Source organism: the organism of the source record quoted next, unplaced genomic scaffold (genome assembly GCF_019419815.1).
Source record: "Pyrus x bretschneideri cultivar Hongxiangsu unplaced genomic scaffold, Pyrus_bretschneideri_v1 Contig8, whole genome shotgun sequence".
Lineage (NCBI taxonomy): Eukaryota > Viridiplantae > Streptophyta > Magnoliopsida > Rosales > Rosaceae > Pyrus > Pyrus x bretschneideri.
In genome coordinates, this window is record NW_025999820.1 from 4,828,355 (window position 1) to 4,842,079 (window position 13,725).

The 13,725-nt window shown below is 36.6% G+C and overlaps 1 protein-coding gene across 1 annotated transcript; it reads left to right on the forward strand.

The window, feature by feature from the left end:
* The first annotated feature begins 5,564 nt into the window (after window positions 1–5,564).
* On the forward strand, window positions 5,565–8,550 carry LOC103956896 (probable serine/threonine-protein kinase At1g01540). The gene is made up of 7 exons (XM_009368952.3): window positions 5,565–6,398; window positions 6,734–6,838; window positions 6,975–7,097; window positions 7,204–7,374; window positions 7,467–7,596; window positions 7,694–7,903; window positions 8,098–8,550. Exons 1-7 carry the CDS (start codon window positions 5,776–5,778, stop codon window positions 8,254–8,256), a joined length of 1,521 nt encoding a protein of 506 aa, XP_009367227.2. The 5' UTR covers window positions 5,565–5,775; the 3' UTR covers window positions 8,257–8,550.
* The last annotated feature ends 5,175 nt before the right edge of the window (window positions 8,551–13,725 follow it).

Sequence of the window (13,725 nt, forward strand, 5' to 3'; positions counted from 1 at the left end):
GTATTTGGATGTTTGTCTTTTCTTTTTCCTTTTTGACTCCCTTGCTACGTGGCGCTAGTTTAGCATCTACCAATCGAGATATTGTTTAAGGACTGAGTATTCAGGTGGAATTCTAAATGCCATAATATAGAAAGGAAATTAATGAAAAAAAATTGAAAGTTTTGAGTTTTAACAATAACGACAAAATAAATAATGTTAGGATTAATTTTTTAATATAAAATAAATAACTTCGAATTTACTTGCCCTCACATTGCTGTTGATGAATTTAAATTTGGAAAGTGATTTTCACACCTTTTTAGTTTTTTTACACACCTTTTTTATATATGGTTGTTGAATTAAATAAATCAAACAAAATCAATGGCTAAGATTATATAGATGTATGTGATAAGCTAAAAATAGTGTGTGAAAATCACTCACGCAACTTGTCTACCATCGGCAACGTCATTGAAGACTAAGTTCTGGCTTCCTACGATCACTTAAGGAGTTTTGTACCCATATACGTCACCAAGCCAATACCGTGGCCCATGCATGGCTCGTTACAATTGGAACATCGGAGATCAATGTGTGGCTGGACTACCCTCCGTTCTTTATCACTGACCTCCTTGTTGAGGACCTGATGTAACTTGTTGTACGTTTTAAATAGCGTTTTGAACTATCCTTTGTAAAGCTCTTTTGAGTTTTGAAGTCAATTTGGCTTCTACCATTTAATAAAATACCTATTGTTCCACCTCAAAAAAAAAAAAATTAAAAAAAAAAAACCTCCATCTATTCAAGAGCACATAAAAAACAAAGTAATTAGGATAAGAGTATGATTTCTGTACATATTAGAGATAGCATGTGTTTAGGATTAGGAATGGTAACCAAAACTTTTTGTGAGATAAATTGTGTTACTTAATCCAAAAGTCTTAAACTCCTTTTTATCATTTTGGGTAATACTTGAAACGGATATCTTAGCCTTGAAACAATTTTTTGTAGGATTTGGTACTCACCCATACTTGTTATTATTGGGTCTTTTTCAGCCCACAAAATGATGCACACGAGGAAAGAAATTCTGAAAGTCTAATTGAAGTCAAAACCCATAGAAGATTGAGAAGCCCAAGGCCCAATGGAGTTAAAGGAAGACTTATTCAAGTACTAAAGTCGTCCCCTTGCCACCTTAGTCTAATTAAGGCTACATAAATTACTTTCCGACCGCTAGATGCAGGTGGACAAACTGACAATTTTATGGTACAAGGTTTGAAGAGCAGGCCTACTCAGACACTGACCAGGCCATGTGTCAACCAACAATCAAAAGCAAGAGCTTATGATGGGACATAAAGGTAGTCGAGCTGCTGCTCAGAATGACAATGTTAGTTAATCAAGGCCGAGAAGGTCACTCAGCACATATATCTCTAGAAGAGCGCGCAATCCCAACTGAGTAAATGTCACTTCACTGCCGAATGTCAAACTGATGGTTAAAAAGTTATAAGCACATTGGTCAAGAGGGATGGCGCATTAAATGCTAGAAATTTGAGATTAGGTTTGCCTAAGGCTTATGGGTTCATTGAGGACTTAGATAAAGGGGTGGGAAACTCTTGTAAAGAGGTCGACGACTAAAGTGAGAGAGAATTTTAGTCTTAGCCAAGTGTTATAGAGGATGTAGCCTACTTTTAAGAGGTGAGTCACATAAATCTTGAGTCTATTTCATTCTAATTTTTATACCAAGGCCACCAATGACTAATTATTTTAATTTTTTAACCATCATGTTTTGAGCATTGACAGTACTGCTAATGTCAGCGCTTAAGAACATGCATGTTTATTAAATATTTTCGAAAATAAGAATGATATGGAACAATGCCAGAATAGTTTGTCAGAAGAATTGAAAGTTTTAAACTCGTAATCTCTAACCATGGATTAAGTAATTAACTTGAGAAGAAAGCATCTCAGAAAAGCTCTCTGTTAAAGCTGCTAATTGATTTAATTAGTTAAATTAAATGTAATGAAAAAATGTATTAGCATAGTAATTTTTAGGGACCATAATGAAGGAATTCTTAATGTGGTATGTTCCAAAAAATTAGAATAAAATAAGGAAAATCAACGAAAATGACTTGAAAACTTTCAGTTTTAACGACAATGACAAAATAAAGGGTAAAGTGAATAGTACCAGGATTAACTTTTTAGTGTAAAAATGTGATTTTTCGTTAAAGTGCATAGTACCAAGAGTTTTTCGTTAAAGTTTCTAATAAAATATTGGGGCAGTTTGGAGTAGAGCGGATTCCAATACGTAAATAGGTGATCACTCATATCTGATGCATCATAGTTGTTGAAACATAAAATCATCCCACTATAAAACAAATCTAGTAGTTTTATCGATTTAAGTTAATAAAGTAGAAGTTGATCCATGCCGATATAAAAGAAAAATCCTACCACAAATTTAGATATTTTAGATATATCTTTAGGAAAAATATTATATTCAAAGTTGTGTTATCTATACACGTATTTTTACATTTTACACACTCTTAATTTTTCGCCGTCAACTCGAATAATAGATCAATGAACAAAAATTACTAGAGATGTGTAGAGGGTAAAATGAAATGTGTGAATAGCACTACTGTATATTTTGTTTATAGTCAGGTTATCTTCTAAATTGACAGTTTGCATGTATATATATGAAATGAAGGTCGTAGGTAGCTTTTAAAACTAAAATTATGAAATTAATGGATTAGTTGTATAAAGAGAAAGAGTTGCATGAGACATTGAGATTTGAGACCGTGACTTGAATATTGTATGACACTGAAATTGTCCCTGCACCTAAAAACGATGGAACGTAGGAAGATGCCATCTACAGATTACGTACGTATTAAGCGTTTTCCAATGTAAGCTGGTGAAAAAAAACAACAAATAGGTTCGTCACGAATCATTGCCTAATACACAATCAAGTGAGAAACCAAGGAAACGAAAAGAAATAATAAGTACATGGTCCGGGTGGTTAGAGTTTTTTTGTTTAAGTTGCTGCGTCTCAAGTACAAACTCTACCTCATTTTTCTTTTTAGTGTAAATTAGTGAAAAATATTATGTTTTAAAAGAAACAAAAAGAAAAAAAAATCGCTTAAATTCGACTCTATAGTGGGTGGATGGTAGAGAGTTATCAATATGCTAAAATGATGAAAAATTAAAAATTTTGATTGCCAAATTAATGGGACACCCCCTCTAGACCAATCTTATTACTCTTGTAAACAATGGCGAATTTAGGATTTGAACTTTGGAGGTCCTAATGTTAAAGGTCTAAGTTTTTCAGATAGAAATATGGCGCAAAGTGTGAAAACAAATTTAAGTTTATACACGGAGGCATTTCATTGAAAACTTGGTGGGCTTATTGTTATCACAAACAATGTTGTGCACATGTCAACATGTTTTTCACTTTTGTTGAAGCAATCTGATGAGTGCTATCGAGAGCATTTGTCGAGTGTTGTCGACACAACCTGCTGAGTGCTTCCGAGATATGCCTGATAGACATTACATCAAATGCTTAATGGGCAGTAAAGGAACTTGAACCATATTTTCGAAAAATCCCCGAAAAATCTTCGCATGCTTGTTTCTTGGCCTCGGGTGGTCCTTGGATCACATTGATCCCAATGTACATTTGCACTTGCTTGTAAACCCATCATTTTTTTTAAATCAGTTAATTCAACACTTGAATTGAATGTTGTAGAATTATACAACAACCAGTCCTTCCTAAAATTTCTCCTATTGAGCAAGATATGACATTTTACTTCATTTTGCTCCATCACATTGGCGATGCTTTGAACCTTGTGTAATTTTAGTTGCCAACTCACTTGATACTTTATCAAAGGAGAATTCATTTTCTACATTAGGAAAGTGCTTCATTACATATCTTTCATACAAATGAAAGCTACCAACTAATTATGAGACTTATAGTGAATAGTAGATTATATATCTTTAAACTTACAAGTCTTGTAATAGTCGAGTGGTTATCTTCAAACGAACTAAACTTCGATCCATGGTCTTTTATAGGTTCAACATGGTCCAGCAACATCATTACTGATAGTATTCTAACTTAACCACCTATATTTAGGTGTTGTGTTTTATCATAAAATATCTCGGTAATATTAAAGGTGCAAATTCTCATATATTAATTATATATTACCTTGTCATATGAACAATGTAAGATTTTATTCGCCAACAGCTCTCTCCTTTCTCTAACAAAAAAATATATCAATGTTTGTATATATTTTTTCCACAATGCACAAACCCCATTTACCAATTGTTTACATAACCCATTGTTAGTTGGAAGTGCGAAACTTTGAACCTCTTCAAATATTGGAAATATCACGAGATCAAGAGTCAAGAGATTCATAATTTAAGCTGTTTAAGAGTATCCGCACATACACTTAAGATCTAATGTAGTCTTTTCTCAATGTCACTTGTATGTAAAAATAAGGGTAAAATGCGGTTTAACCCCTCGAACTATTACCCCAGTTGAAAATGATCCCTTGAAATATTTATTTTTGGTAAATTAACCCCCTGAACTATTTAAAATCAGTCAATTAACCCCTTGCCGTTAGATTCCGTTCATCATTCCATCAAATTCAAGGGCGAATTAGTCATTTCATCATCAATTCTTACGTGTTAATGATAACAAACAATAAAATTATGACCTATGGACACAAAATAATGATTAAACATATAGCATAATAAGAAAACGTAAAAAAATCGAACGTTTACATAACAGACCATTTTCCATTGTCGTTACACATTATTTTGTGTCCATATGTCATAATTTTATTGGCGGTTATGGTTGATAAGAAGAATTAATGACGGAAAGACTAATTTGCCCTTCAATTTAACGAAATAGTGGATGAAATCTACTGACAACGGGTTAATTGGCTAATTTCAAGTAGTTCAGAGGGCTAATTTATCATAAAAATAGTTTAGGGAATCAATTTTTACTCGGATAATAGTTCAAGAAGTCAAATAGCAATTTACCCTAAAAATAAATTAATAAAATATATAATGAAAAGGTTGACAACTAGCTAACTTAGAGCATTAGCTAACATATATGACACGTTTATGTTATTTTAAAAGTTTGTCACTCTACTTGATCACAAGTAGGCTAACCCTAATATCTTTGAAAATAGCATGTAAGTTTCTTTTAGAAACTGTTTTAATAAAAAGCAGAGTTGAGCTATTAGAATATTTTTAATTCCTGTAATAAGCTTATTAATTTTAAACAATAACATTATTTATCATTTTTGTACATTGCTTTTGGTACTTCCAATACTTTTAAAAATAAAGTTTATCAAACGCTCAACTGTTTTATTTTGTAGCTAATCATTTTTAAAGCACAGCAAAATCAAATCCCAAACTGACCCTAAGTGGCAAAATTAGATTTTTAACTAAAGAAAGAATGTTTAGAACAAATCATCGATTTCCTTTACTTTATATTACATCACAACACTATTAAGCAATTCCTCTTATTCTCCTTAAATTGGTGCTCAAACAATGAATTCCATACTGAAGTTACTATTTTTGCACATTGAATGCGTTTGAGGAAGCTCCCCAACGAACTACCGAATCCAACCGCGCGCGTAGTTACCTTTTCACTCGAAAGCAGCAGCAGCAATTCCACTCTCACTCTCTACTTGCAGACAGACACGCACATCTTTTTCCGATTCCAAATAGTCCCATCACGCCAGCTGCCATAACTATTCCCCCTCCCTCTCCTCTCACAGCTTCTTCACACAAGCACTTATGAAAAAAGCACCAGAATTCTAAATGTCGGATGTAACACAAGAGCCCATGAGCGACCAGCTTTCCGAGCAGACCTCAATCTTCGGCCTCCGTCTCTGGATTGTCGTCGGAGTCTGCGTCGGCGCCGCCTTCGTGCTCCTCCTCGTCCTCATTTCTCTCTGGTTCGCCGCCAAGCGATCCAAGAACAAAACTTTAGCAAAACCCACAACACCAATCGTCTTCAAAGAGATCCAGGAGATCCGGGTCGACCATGGCCGGACCCAAACCAAAGCTTACTCGTACCCGGAGCCCGACCCAGTTCCCAGAATCGAGAGGCAACAATTGCTGAAGCCGACGGAGGAAGAGAGCCCAATTGGGTACCAGAAAGTGCACATTGAGATTGGGAAGGACCACCGGATTACTTACCCAATTGGGTCTTCTTCTTCGCATGGAAGCGGGGAGGCTCGTGCGGTTGAGCAGGCGGGTATGGTGGGACCCGAAGTTTCTCACTTGGGGTGGGGACATTGGTACACTCTGAGAGAGCTTGAGGTTGCGACCAATGGGTTTGTGGATGACAACGTTATTGGGGAAGGAGGGTATGGGATTGTTTACCATGGTGTTTTGGAGGATAAAACTCAGGTTGCTGTCAAGAACTTGCTGAACAACAGGTGCTTTCTTTGAATTCAATTTAAATGCGTCTTCAGGAAGCACTTCACTTTAAGCACTTCCAAGTGTTTTTCCGGGTAGCACTTGGATTGTAATAAAATTTTGATTGTGTTCGTAATAAAAGAACTTCTGGCATAAATGCTTACGAGAAAAAGTGTTTTCCAGAGAAGCAATCCCAAACCCGCCCTAAGTTCTTTTATAATGAGGTTTATTTTGTGTTTGGTTTATTTGACTATGTTAGAATTTGTGTCGTACTAATTGAGTAATTGATTGATGACTGTGATAAAGTGAGCTTTTGTAATTAAATTAATGGATTAGAAGTTGGGTTATTTTAAAGGGGGCAAGCTGAGAGGGAGTTCAAGGTTGAAGTGGAGGCAATTGGACGAGTTCGGCATAAGAATTTAGTGAGATTGCTTGGCTTCTGTGCTGAAGGAGCTCATAGGTACTCTGTTTTTTGCCTAATTACACCCTATCTTCATTGTCTCAAGTGTAGCTTTTGATCTCGTAATTATAGTTTATTAAGTCTACAGCAATCAGAATATCGACTCAAAATCTTTTAACCACGTTTATGTTGATAGGATGCTTGTGTATGAGTATGTCAACAATGGGAACCTTGAACGGTGGCTTCATGGGGATGTAGGGCCTTGCAGTCCGCTTACTTGGGAGATCCGAATGAATATCATACTGGGAACCGCAAAAGGGTAACAATGCAGATCAATTTAGAATTCACATGCTTTTGTTCCTTGATTTTTTCTTCTTTCCCCGCCTTCATCGGTGGCATTCATCATAACTGATTTCATTTTGTAGGTTAACATACCTTCATGAAGGACTGGAACCCAAGGTTATTCACCGTGATATAAAATCGAGCAACATTTTACTTGACAAGCATTGGAATGCCAAGGTGTCAGATTTTGGCCTTGCTAAGCTCATTGGTTCTGAGAGGAGCTACATCACGACGCGTGTCATGGGAACATTTGGGTATGGTGGACCCTCCATGTGCATATATGTATGTTTGTGCGCTTACATTTTCTTGTGTTGACGCAATAATAATCTGTTTCTGCCTGTTGAAGCTATGTTGCTCCCGAGTATGCGAGTACGGGCATGTTGAATGAGAGAAGTGATGTGTATAGTTTTGGGATTCTTATCATGGAGATACTATCGGGAAGGAATCCAGTTGATTATAGCCGGCCTCCAGAAGAGGTCTGAATCCTTAAGATAACCTCTCTAATGGTTTCCCGTTTTCTTTCTTTCCCGAGTTTCCTTTGATGTTCCTTTTAATTAAATGCGAGATTTTCAGGTGAACTTAGTGGATTGGCTTAAGAAAATGGTTGCTGACAGAAATGCAGAAGCAGTATTGGATCCCAAGTTACCTGAGAAGCCTTCTTCCAGGGCATTGAAGCGGGTTCTTCTTGTAGCTTTACGTTGTGTGGATCCAAATTCACAGAAGCGGCCAAAATTGGGACATATTGTACATATGCTAGAAGCTGAAGAGTCCCCATTCAAAGATGTATGCATTTCTGATTGAAAATCAATTTATGTTCTCTCTGTCTCTCTCTCATTTGATTTCATTTGGCACTGGTTATACTTTTATGTTCGATGCAGTAAAGTGACTTATCATATCTATCCCCTTTGATGCTATTATTTCTCTCATCTAGATTTCAGTTTCGTTATTGATCAAGTTTCGTGAAACACTTATTTTAGGATCGTAGATCCAAAAGGGACGCAGAGCACTTGGATGGTGACAATGTGAAAAATGGGCTGAAAGAGAAGCAGGTAACTGAACCAGGTGATAGCAGTGGGTACGAAAGAGGCATTGCAGGGTTTGGGAATAAAAACAGTGACAATTTCACCAAAGTTTGACGCGGGTGACGGTTCTTGCAGTCATTCAGTAGCCGGCCATTGCAAACGGTGACGAAGTTATCCAATTACATACACAGGGCATTACTCTACATTGTTTTCTGATTCTATAGCTTGTGTTTTGCTCCATATAGTTTCACAAGAAGAGCTGATTCAAAGTGTTTAGGCAAATGCCATTTTTCAGAAAAGCTTTTTGAGCAATGAGTGTATAATGTAATTTATTAGTTACACCATTGCTCACTTTTTGAGCAATGAGTATATATTATATAGGGTAAATCTTAGTTTACTACCCTCAAATTTCGTGGTTTTCAATATTTAGAACATCAAGTTTTTTTCGTCACAGAGTTATACATAAAATGTTAATTTTGGAACAGTCTCATACATCCGTTAGTCAAACTGTTAAGTCTGCTATTAACCGATGATGTGGCGCCCATATGGATAATTGGTGTGAAAATTATGTTGACGCACAAATTAAACCCTATTTGTGACAATTGTAGTATATATGCAAGTAGGGATCGTTCTAACCGGGGATTAACTAGGAATGATAATCTACTCTAAACTGACTTAGAAACACAAAATTTAACTTTAAAACACTTACCTAGACCTATATGACTCAAAACAACTTAAAAAGACTCAAAACAGCCCAAAACACTCAAATAGACTCAAACTAGACTCTAAAGGATGATTTGGACGAAATTTAACTAACTTAGACTCAAAACACTAATTTGGACAGATTCAAGGACTTTTCTAACTAATCTAACATACATAATAAAATGGGGAATTGATTTGGACGAAATTAATTAAAATGGACAGATTGTAAACTAGACAGATTAGGCACTAAACTAGGTGAATTGAATGGGAAAAAGGCTAGTTAGGGGGTTCTTCTCCACACATGCACATATGTAACATAAATTGATTTCCAGATTTTATTCCTTTTAAACCATGAATGACAATGCCCCAAATTAATTGTGAAAAGCACAAATTAACTCTCAGATTTTCCTAGTTTCATTGAATTGGATGGAATACGCATCGACAATCAAATTATTCTTATCAAATTCCCTACATGAACTGCATAATAGAGATAAAATCAAAGATCATTAAGCTTTTTGAAAACCATAAGCATTGACTAGGCATTCGTAACTATGAATTGCATGATACTCTTGTCTAGAATTTACTTAATACAATCATGACTAGTGATTTCCACTACTTATGAATATAAGGTCATAACGATTAGGTGAAATTTCCTTATATCCTAGCATCAAATTCATGTATGAAAACTAAGTATGCATTCTTAATCAACACACAAGAACAAGTTCTCAATAAATCAATTAAGTAAATCACATCCACAATTCAAGAAACAAAATCTGGAGGAAATCAATTCATATAAAACATATGCCCATGGCTTTGAATTCACCCCTAACTAAGAAAAACTTAGTTACACATGTTCATAACAATTGAAAAGCAAATTAAAATAAACATGGAAACGAAATGAGGGAAGAAAGAACTCCCAAGGTCTCCAATGGATGTAGGTTTCTTGCGGCACAAGGTCTCCTCCTCCTATGGAAGCCACGACACTCCTTCTTCTCCCTAGGACTTGCGGCACAAGTGTATTTCTGAATGAATGGTGGCTGCTGTTGATAGGAGCATATTCATGCGACTTAAATGGCTTGTTCTCGTGCATTTACGTTATGTTTCTCTAGTTATTTTAGTCCTTTATGCTTCTTTTGTGTGTTTTCAGGTTCTAAGGGCTTAAGGAAGAAAAAAGATGCATTTTGGAGCAAAATTGGGCTTGGAATGGATGGCATATGATTGGAGCCAAAATGTTGGACGAATTTGAAGGCCTTGTATTCACTTTGGACATAAAACAAAGGGCCTAGCCCATTCTCTCTTAAACCAAGCCCTTTGCCATGCATTTCCTTCCAATTCCAAAGCCCACAATCAATTCAAATGCCATGCAAATCCATATTCAACACCCTAAACTACAAGCATGCATCATCTCACCAAGCAATCAAACAAGCCACATGCATGTCCCTTTAATCATTCAACCACATTCCCACTTTCCTAGCTAACCCTACATGCATTCTTTATTCACTCTTCATCATTGCACCACAAATCATTCACCCACATGCACTCATATTCCCATTTCCTTTCCAACATCTCACATGCATTTCCACCTTCCTACTTCATCATTTCACCACATTCTCCCTCTTTAATTCCACATGCATTCACTTCATCATTACACCACCACTCATTCTTTAATTCCACATGCAATTCTTCATCATTCCTTCACACAAATGCTTAAACAAACATCCATATGTTCCCTCCACTCCTCCTATAAATACCCTTGCATTCCCATTCATTGATATCATCTCATTCACAACACAACAACACACCACAAACACATTCCTTTCTCCCTTAGAATCCATAAACCATCTTCCATTTCCACCAATCCTCATCCATTTCCATAATTCCCCAACACTTCCATCCCCCCAACCAACCTATCCTTAAACCTTGTGCTACAACAACGAGGAAGAGAAGAGTGCCTAAACGTTCATACAATTCAAGTTTTGAGTTGTTGGAATGTTTAGGTGTTTCTTTGATTTCAAAGTTTCATTTTAATTCTCTTTGTTTTGTACGTATGAGAAATGGAAGAAAAGAGTGCTTAAACGTTCATACAATTCAAAGTTTTGAGTTGTTGGAATGTTTAGGTGTTTCTTTGATTTCAAAGTTATGAGGAACTAAACCCCCTTTAGCTAGGGGGTAATTCGAAACTATGTTTATGTTTGTAATATGATTTGATTACTTTTAATTACGTTTCATAAGTTGTGAATTCAATTTGTTTAACTGTTTGATTGATAACCTATTTATGTATGTTTATTAAGAATGAACGCTTAATTTTCATGCATGAATTTGACGCTAGAATATAAGTGAGTTTCACGTAATAGTTATGAACTTATATTCACAAGTAGTGGAGGTTGCTTATAAACAATCGTGTTAAACATATTCTTGGCATAAGTTTCATGCAATCATAGTAACGAATGCCTCGTCAACACTTATAGTTTTCATGATGCTTAATGATTCTTGCTTGTATCTCTATTATGCAATTCATGTAGGGAACTTGTGAGGAATGCTTTGGATTGTCGTATGCAATCATCCAATTCATTAACTTAAGGAAAACTTGACGGTTAATTTAAGCGGACCTAATTAACCCGGGGCATTGAGAATTCATGGTTTATTGAAATGCAATTAGAAATCTTTTTATTATGCAAGTGTAACATGTGTGGAGATAAACCCCTTGGCTAGCATCCATTCATTCCATTTCATTAATTTCATATTTACATTATGTTTTAATTGCAATTTGTTCATTTAGTTTAATTCCGTCCAAAACTCAATCCCCCTTTACTTTATTGTTCAATTTAGTTAGAAATCATTTTAGTTTGTGTTTTTAAAGCATTTTGAGTCTTTTGTTTTGTCTTAGTGTTTTAACGTTTAGTTTCACATTCTTTGAGTCTAGTTTAGTGTTTTATCTTGTTTTTACGTTTTTGAAGTCAAATCCAAGTGGTTAACAATCCCTCCTAATCCCCGGTCCAGAACGATCCCTACTTACATCCATACTACAATTGTCAAAAAGAGGGTTTAATTTGTGCGCGTATAATTCTCGCATCAGCTGTGAATGGATCAATGAATTGAAGGAAGGATGGCTGCCTAGGGTGTTTCCCAGGGTGCGGCAACTTTAGGTTTTATATATATATAGCATGGCAAAACCCTAGCAATCAGATTTAGGGTTAAACCTAGCCAATATAAGTGTTTAGGGCCCCTAAGTTGCGGCATGGGTTTGGGGAATTAAGTCCTAGCCCAATCAATCTCAGATATGGACTTATACAATCCAAATCCAAGAGAAAAAAGGCCAAATAAAATCAGAATCCAATCAGAAATAGGTTTAAGAATTTTGGTCCAAAATTGGACCTTCTAGAAACTAAGTGTCTTATGGTTGATTTTGGGTGTTCTAGAAGGCATAAAAGGAGGGGAAGGTGTGACACCCTTTTAGGGTCAGATAGGGCTTCTAGAAATTAGGTTTTTAGGTCCACTTGCAGCTAGGATTAAGGTGGAACAAGATTAGGTTAGGATAAGATAGGATAAGGTTTGGATAAGATAAGGTTGAATAAGGTTTTGGATAATGTTTCCTCTTTTCTTGCACTTTCCTTATCTTCTTTGTCATGAACTTTCCTTTTCTGATTCGTAGCATGTTTCTAACCTCTTTTGACTCCAAATTCGTCCATCCATGTTGCTCCATGTACAAGCTATCCAAAATAAGCCCAAAAATGCTCTAAAAGACTCAAAATTGCCTTTTCTTGCCAAGTTTGTCATTAGGACCTACAAACAAACGAAAATAGCTCAAAACACTATAATAAGTATTAATTAGCTCACTAAATGTAAGGAAATAACATAACTAAGTAGCATAAATATGCTCCTATCAATAATGACTAGGTGCCACGTGTCATCCACGTGGAAATTAAAAATAAAATATTTATAAAATAAAATAAATTAATTAATTAATTTAAATAATTAAAAAAATAAAACCCTTCTTCCCCAATCCCACCTGTGCCCACCCTCCCACCTTCCCATCACCCACCCCTTCGTCTTCCCCAAATCCCACCTGTGCCCACCCTTCCACCCTCCCATCACCCACCCTTTCTCCCACCCCCCAACACTCTTTCTCTTGCACCATTCCTACCTCAACCCCCGATCCCCTCCCTTCCTTTCTCTCTTCTGCACACCCACCTTCAATTCCCTCTCCTTGTACATTCCACCAAAACCTTCAACACCTCCAACCTATGATGTTTCACACACAAGTACAACCCACCTTCACCTCCCTGAGTCAAAATCCAAGTCGCCGCCGGTCTGACTCGGCCACAACCACAGCTCGTTCCTTGATCACACCCAGATACAGGGGAGTGAACCCATTGCGATCCAACTCCAAACCCAGATATGGGTTGACCCGCACCAGATTTTTCACCATCGGTTTTCAATTTTTGAATTTGATGATGTTGAATTCCGTGGGTTTCTAATTTTTGATGGTTTGGGATGTGGTTTTTTGTTTTTATAGTTTTGTGATGGTGAGAAGAAAGTGGAAGTGCAAGAGTTGAAGAGGGAAAGGAAGCACTGGGTGTAGAGGAGGGAGGAGGAATATGGTGGATGTGCAGAGTCGAAGAGAGAGGGGGAGCACTGGGTGTGGAGGAAGAGAGACGATGCGTAGGCTCTCTTCCTAACTGATCCACAAGCAGAACAGGGCGGCGCCGTAGAGTCGATGTTGTGGCAGATAAATTGGATCTTAAGAAGATGATTGAGGAGCTGGAGTCCATTGAGATTCCCTCAGTGTTCATCTGCTCGATTTTGTTGGAGCCAATGCAGAATCCCTCAACGTTGTCGTATTGTTCGGTGCTGTGGGACTAGCAGGCCTACCACGTCGTG

Coding starts and splice junctions, on each gene's coding strand:
- LOC103956896 (XM_009368952.3), top strand. CDS start 5,776: ATGTCGGATGTAACACAAGAGCCCATGAGCGACCAGCTTTCCGAGCAG. Junction 7,597..7,693: donor ATAGCCGGCCTCCAGAAGAG/GTCTGAATCCTT, acceptor CGAGATTTTCAG/GTGAACTTAGTGGATTGGCT. Junction 7,904..8,097: donor AAGAGTCCCCATTCAAAGAT/GTATGCATTTCT, acceptor CACTTATTTTAG/GATCGTAGATCCAAAAGGGA.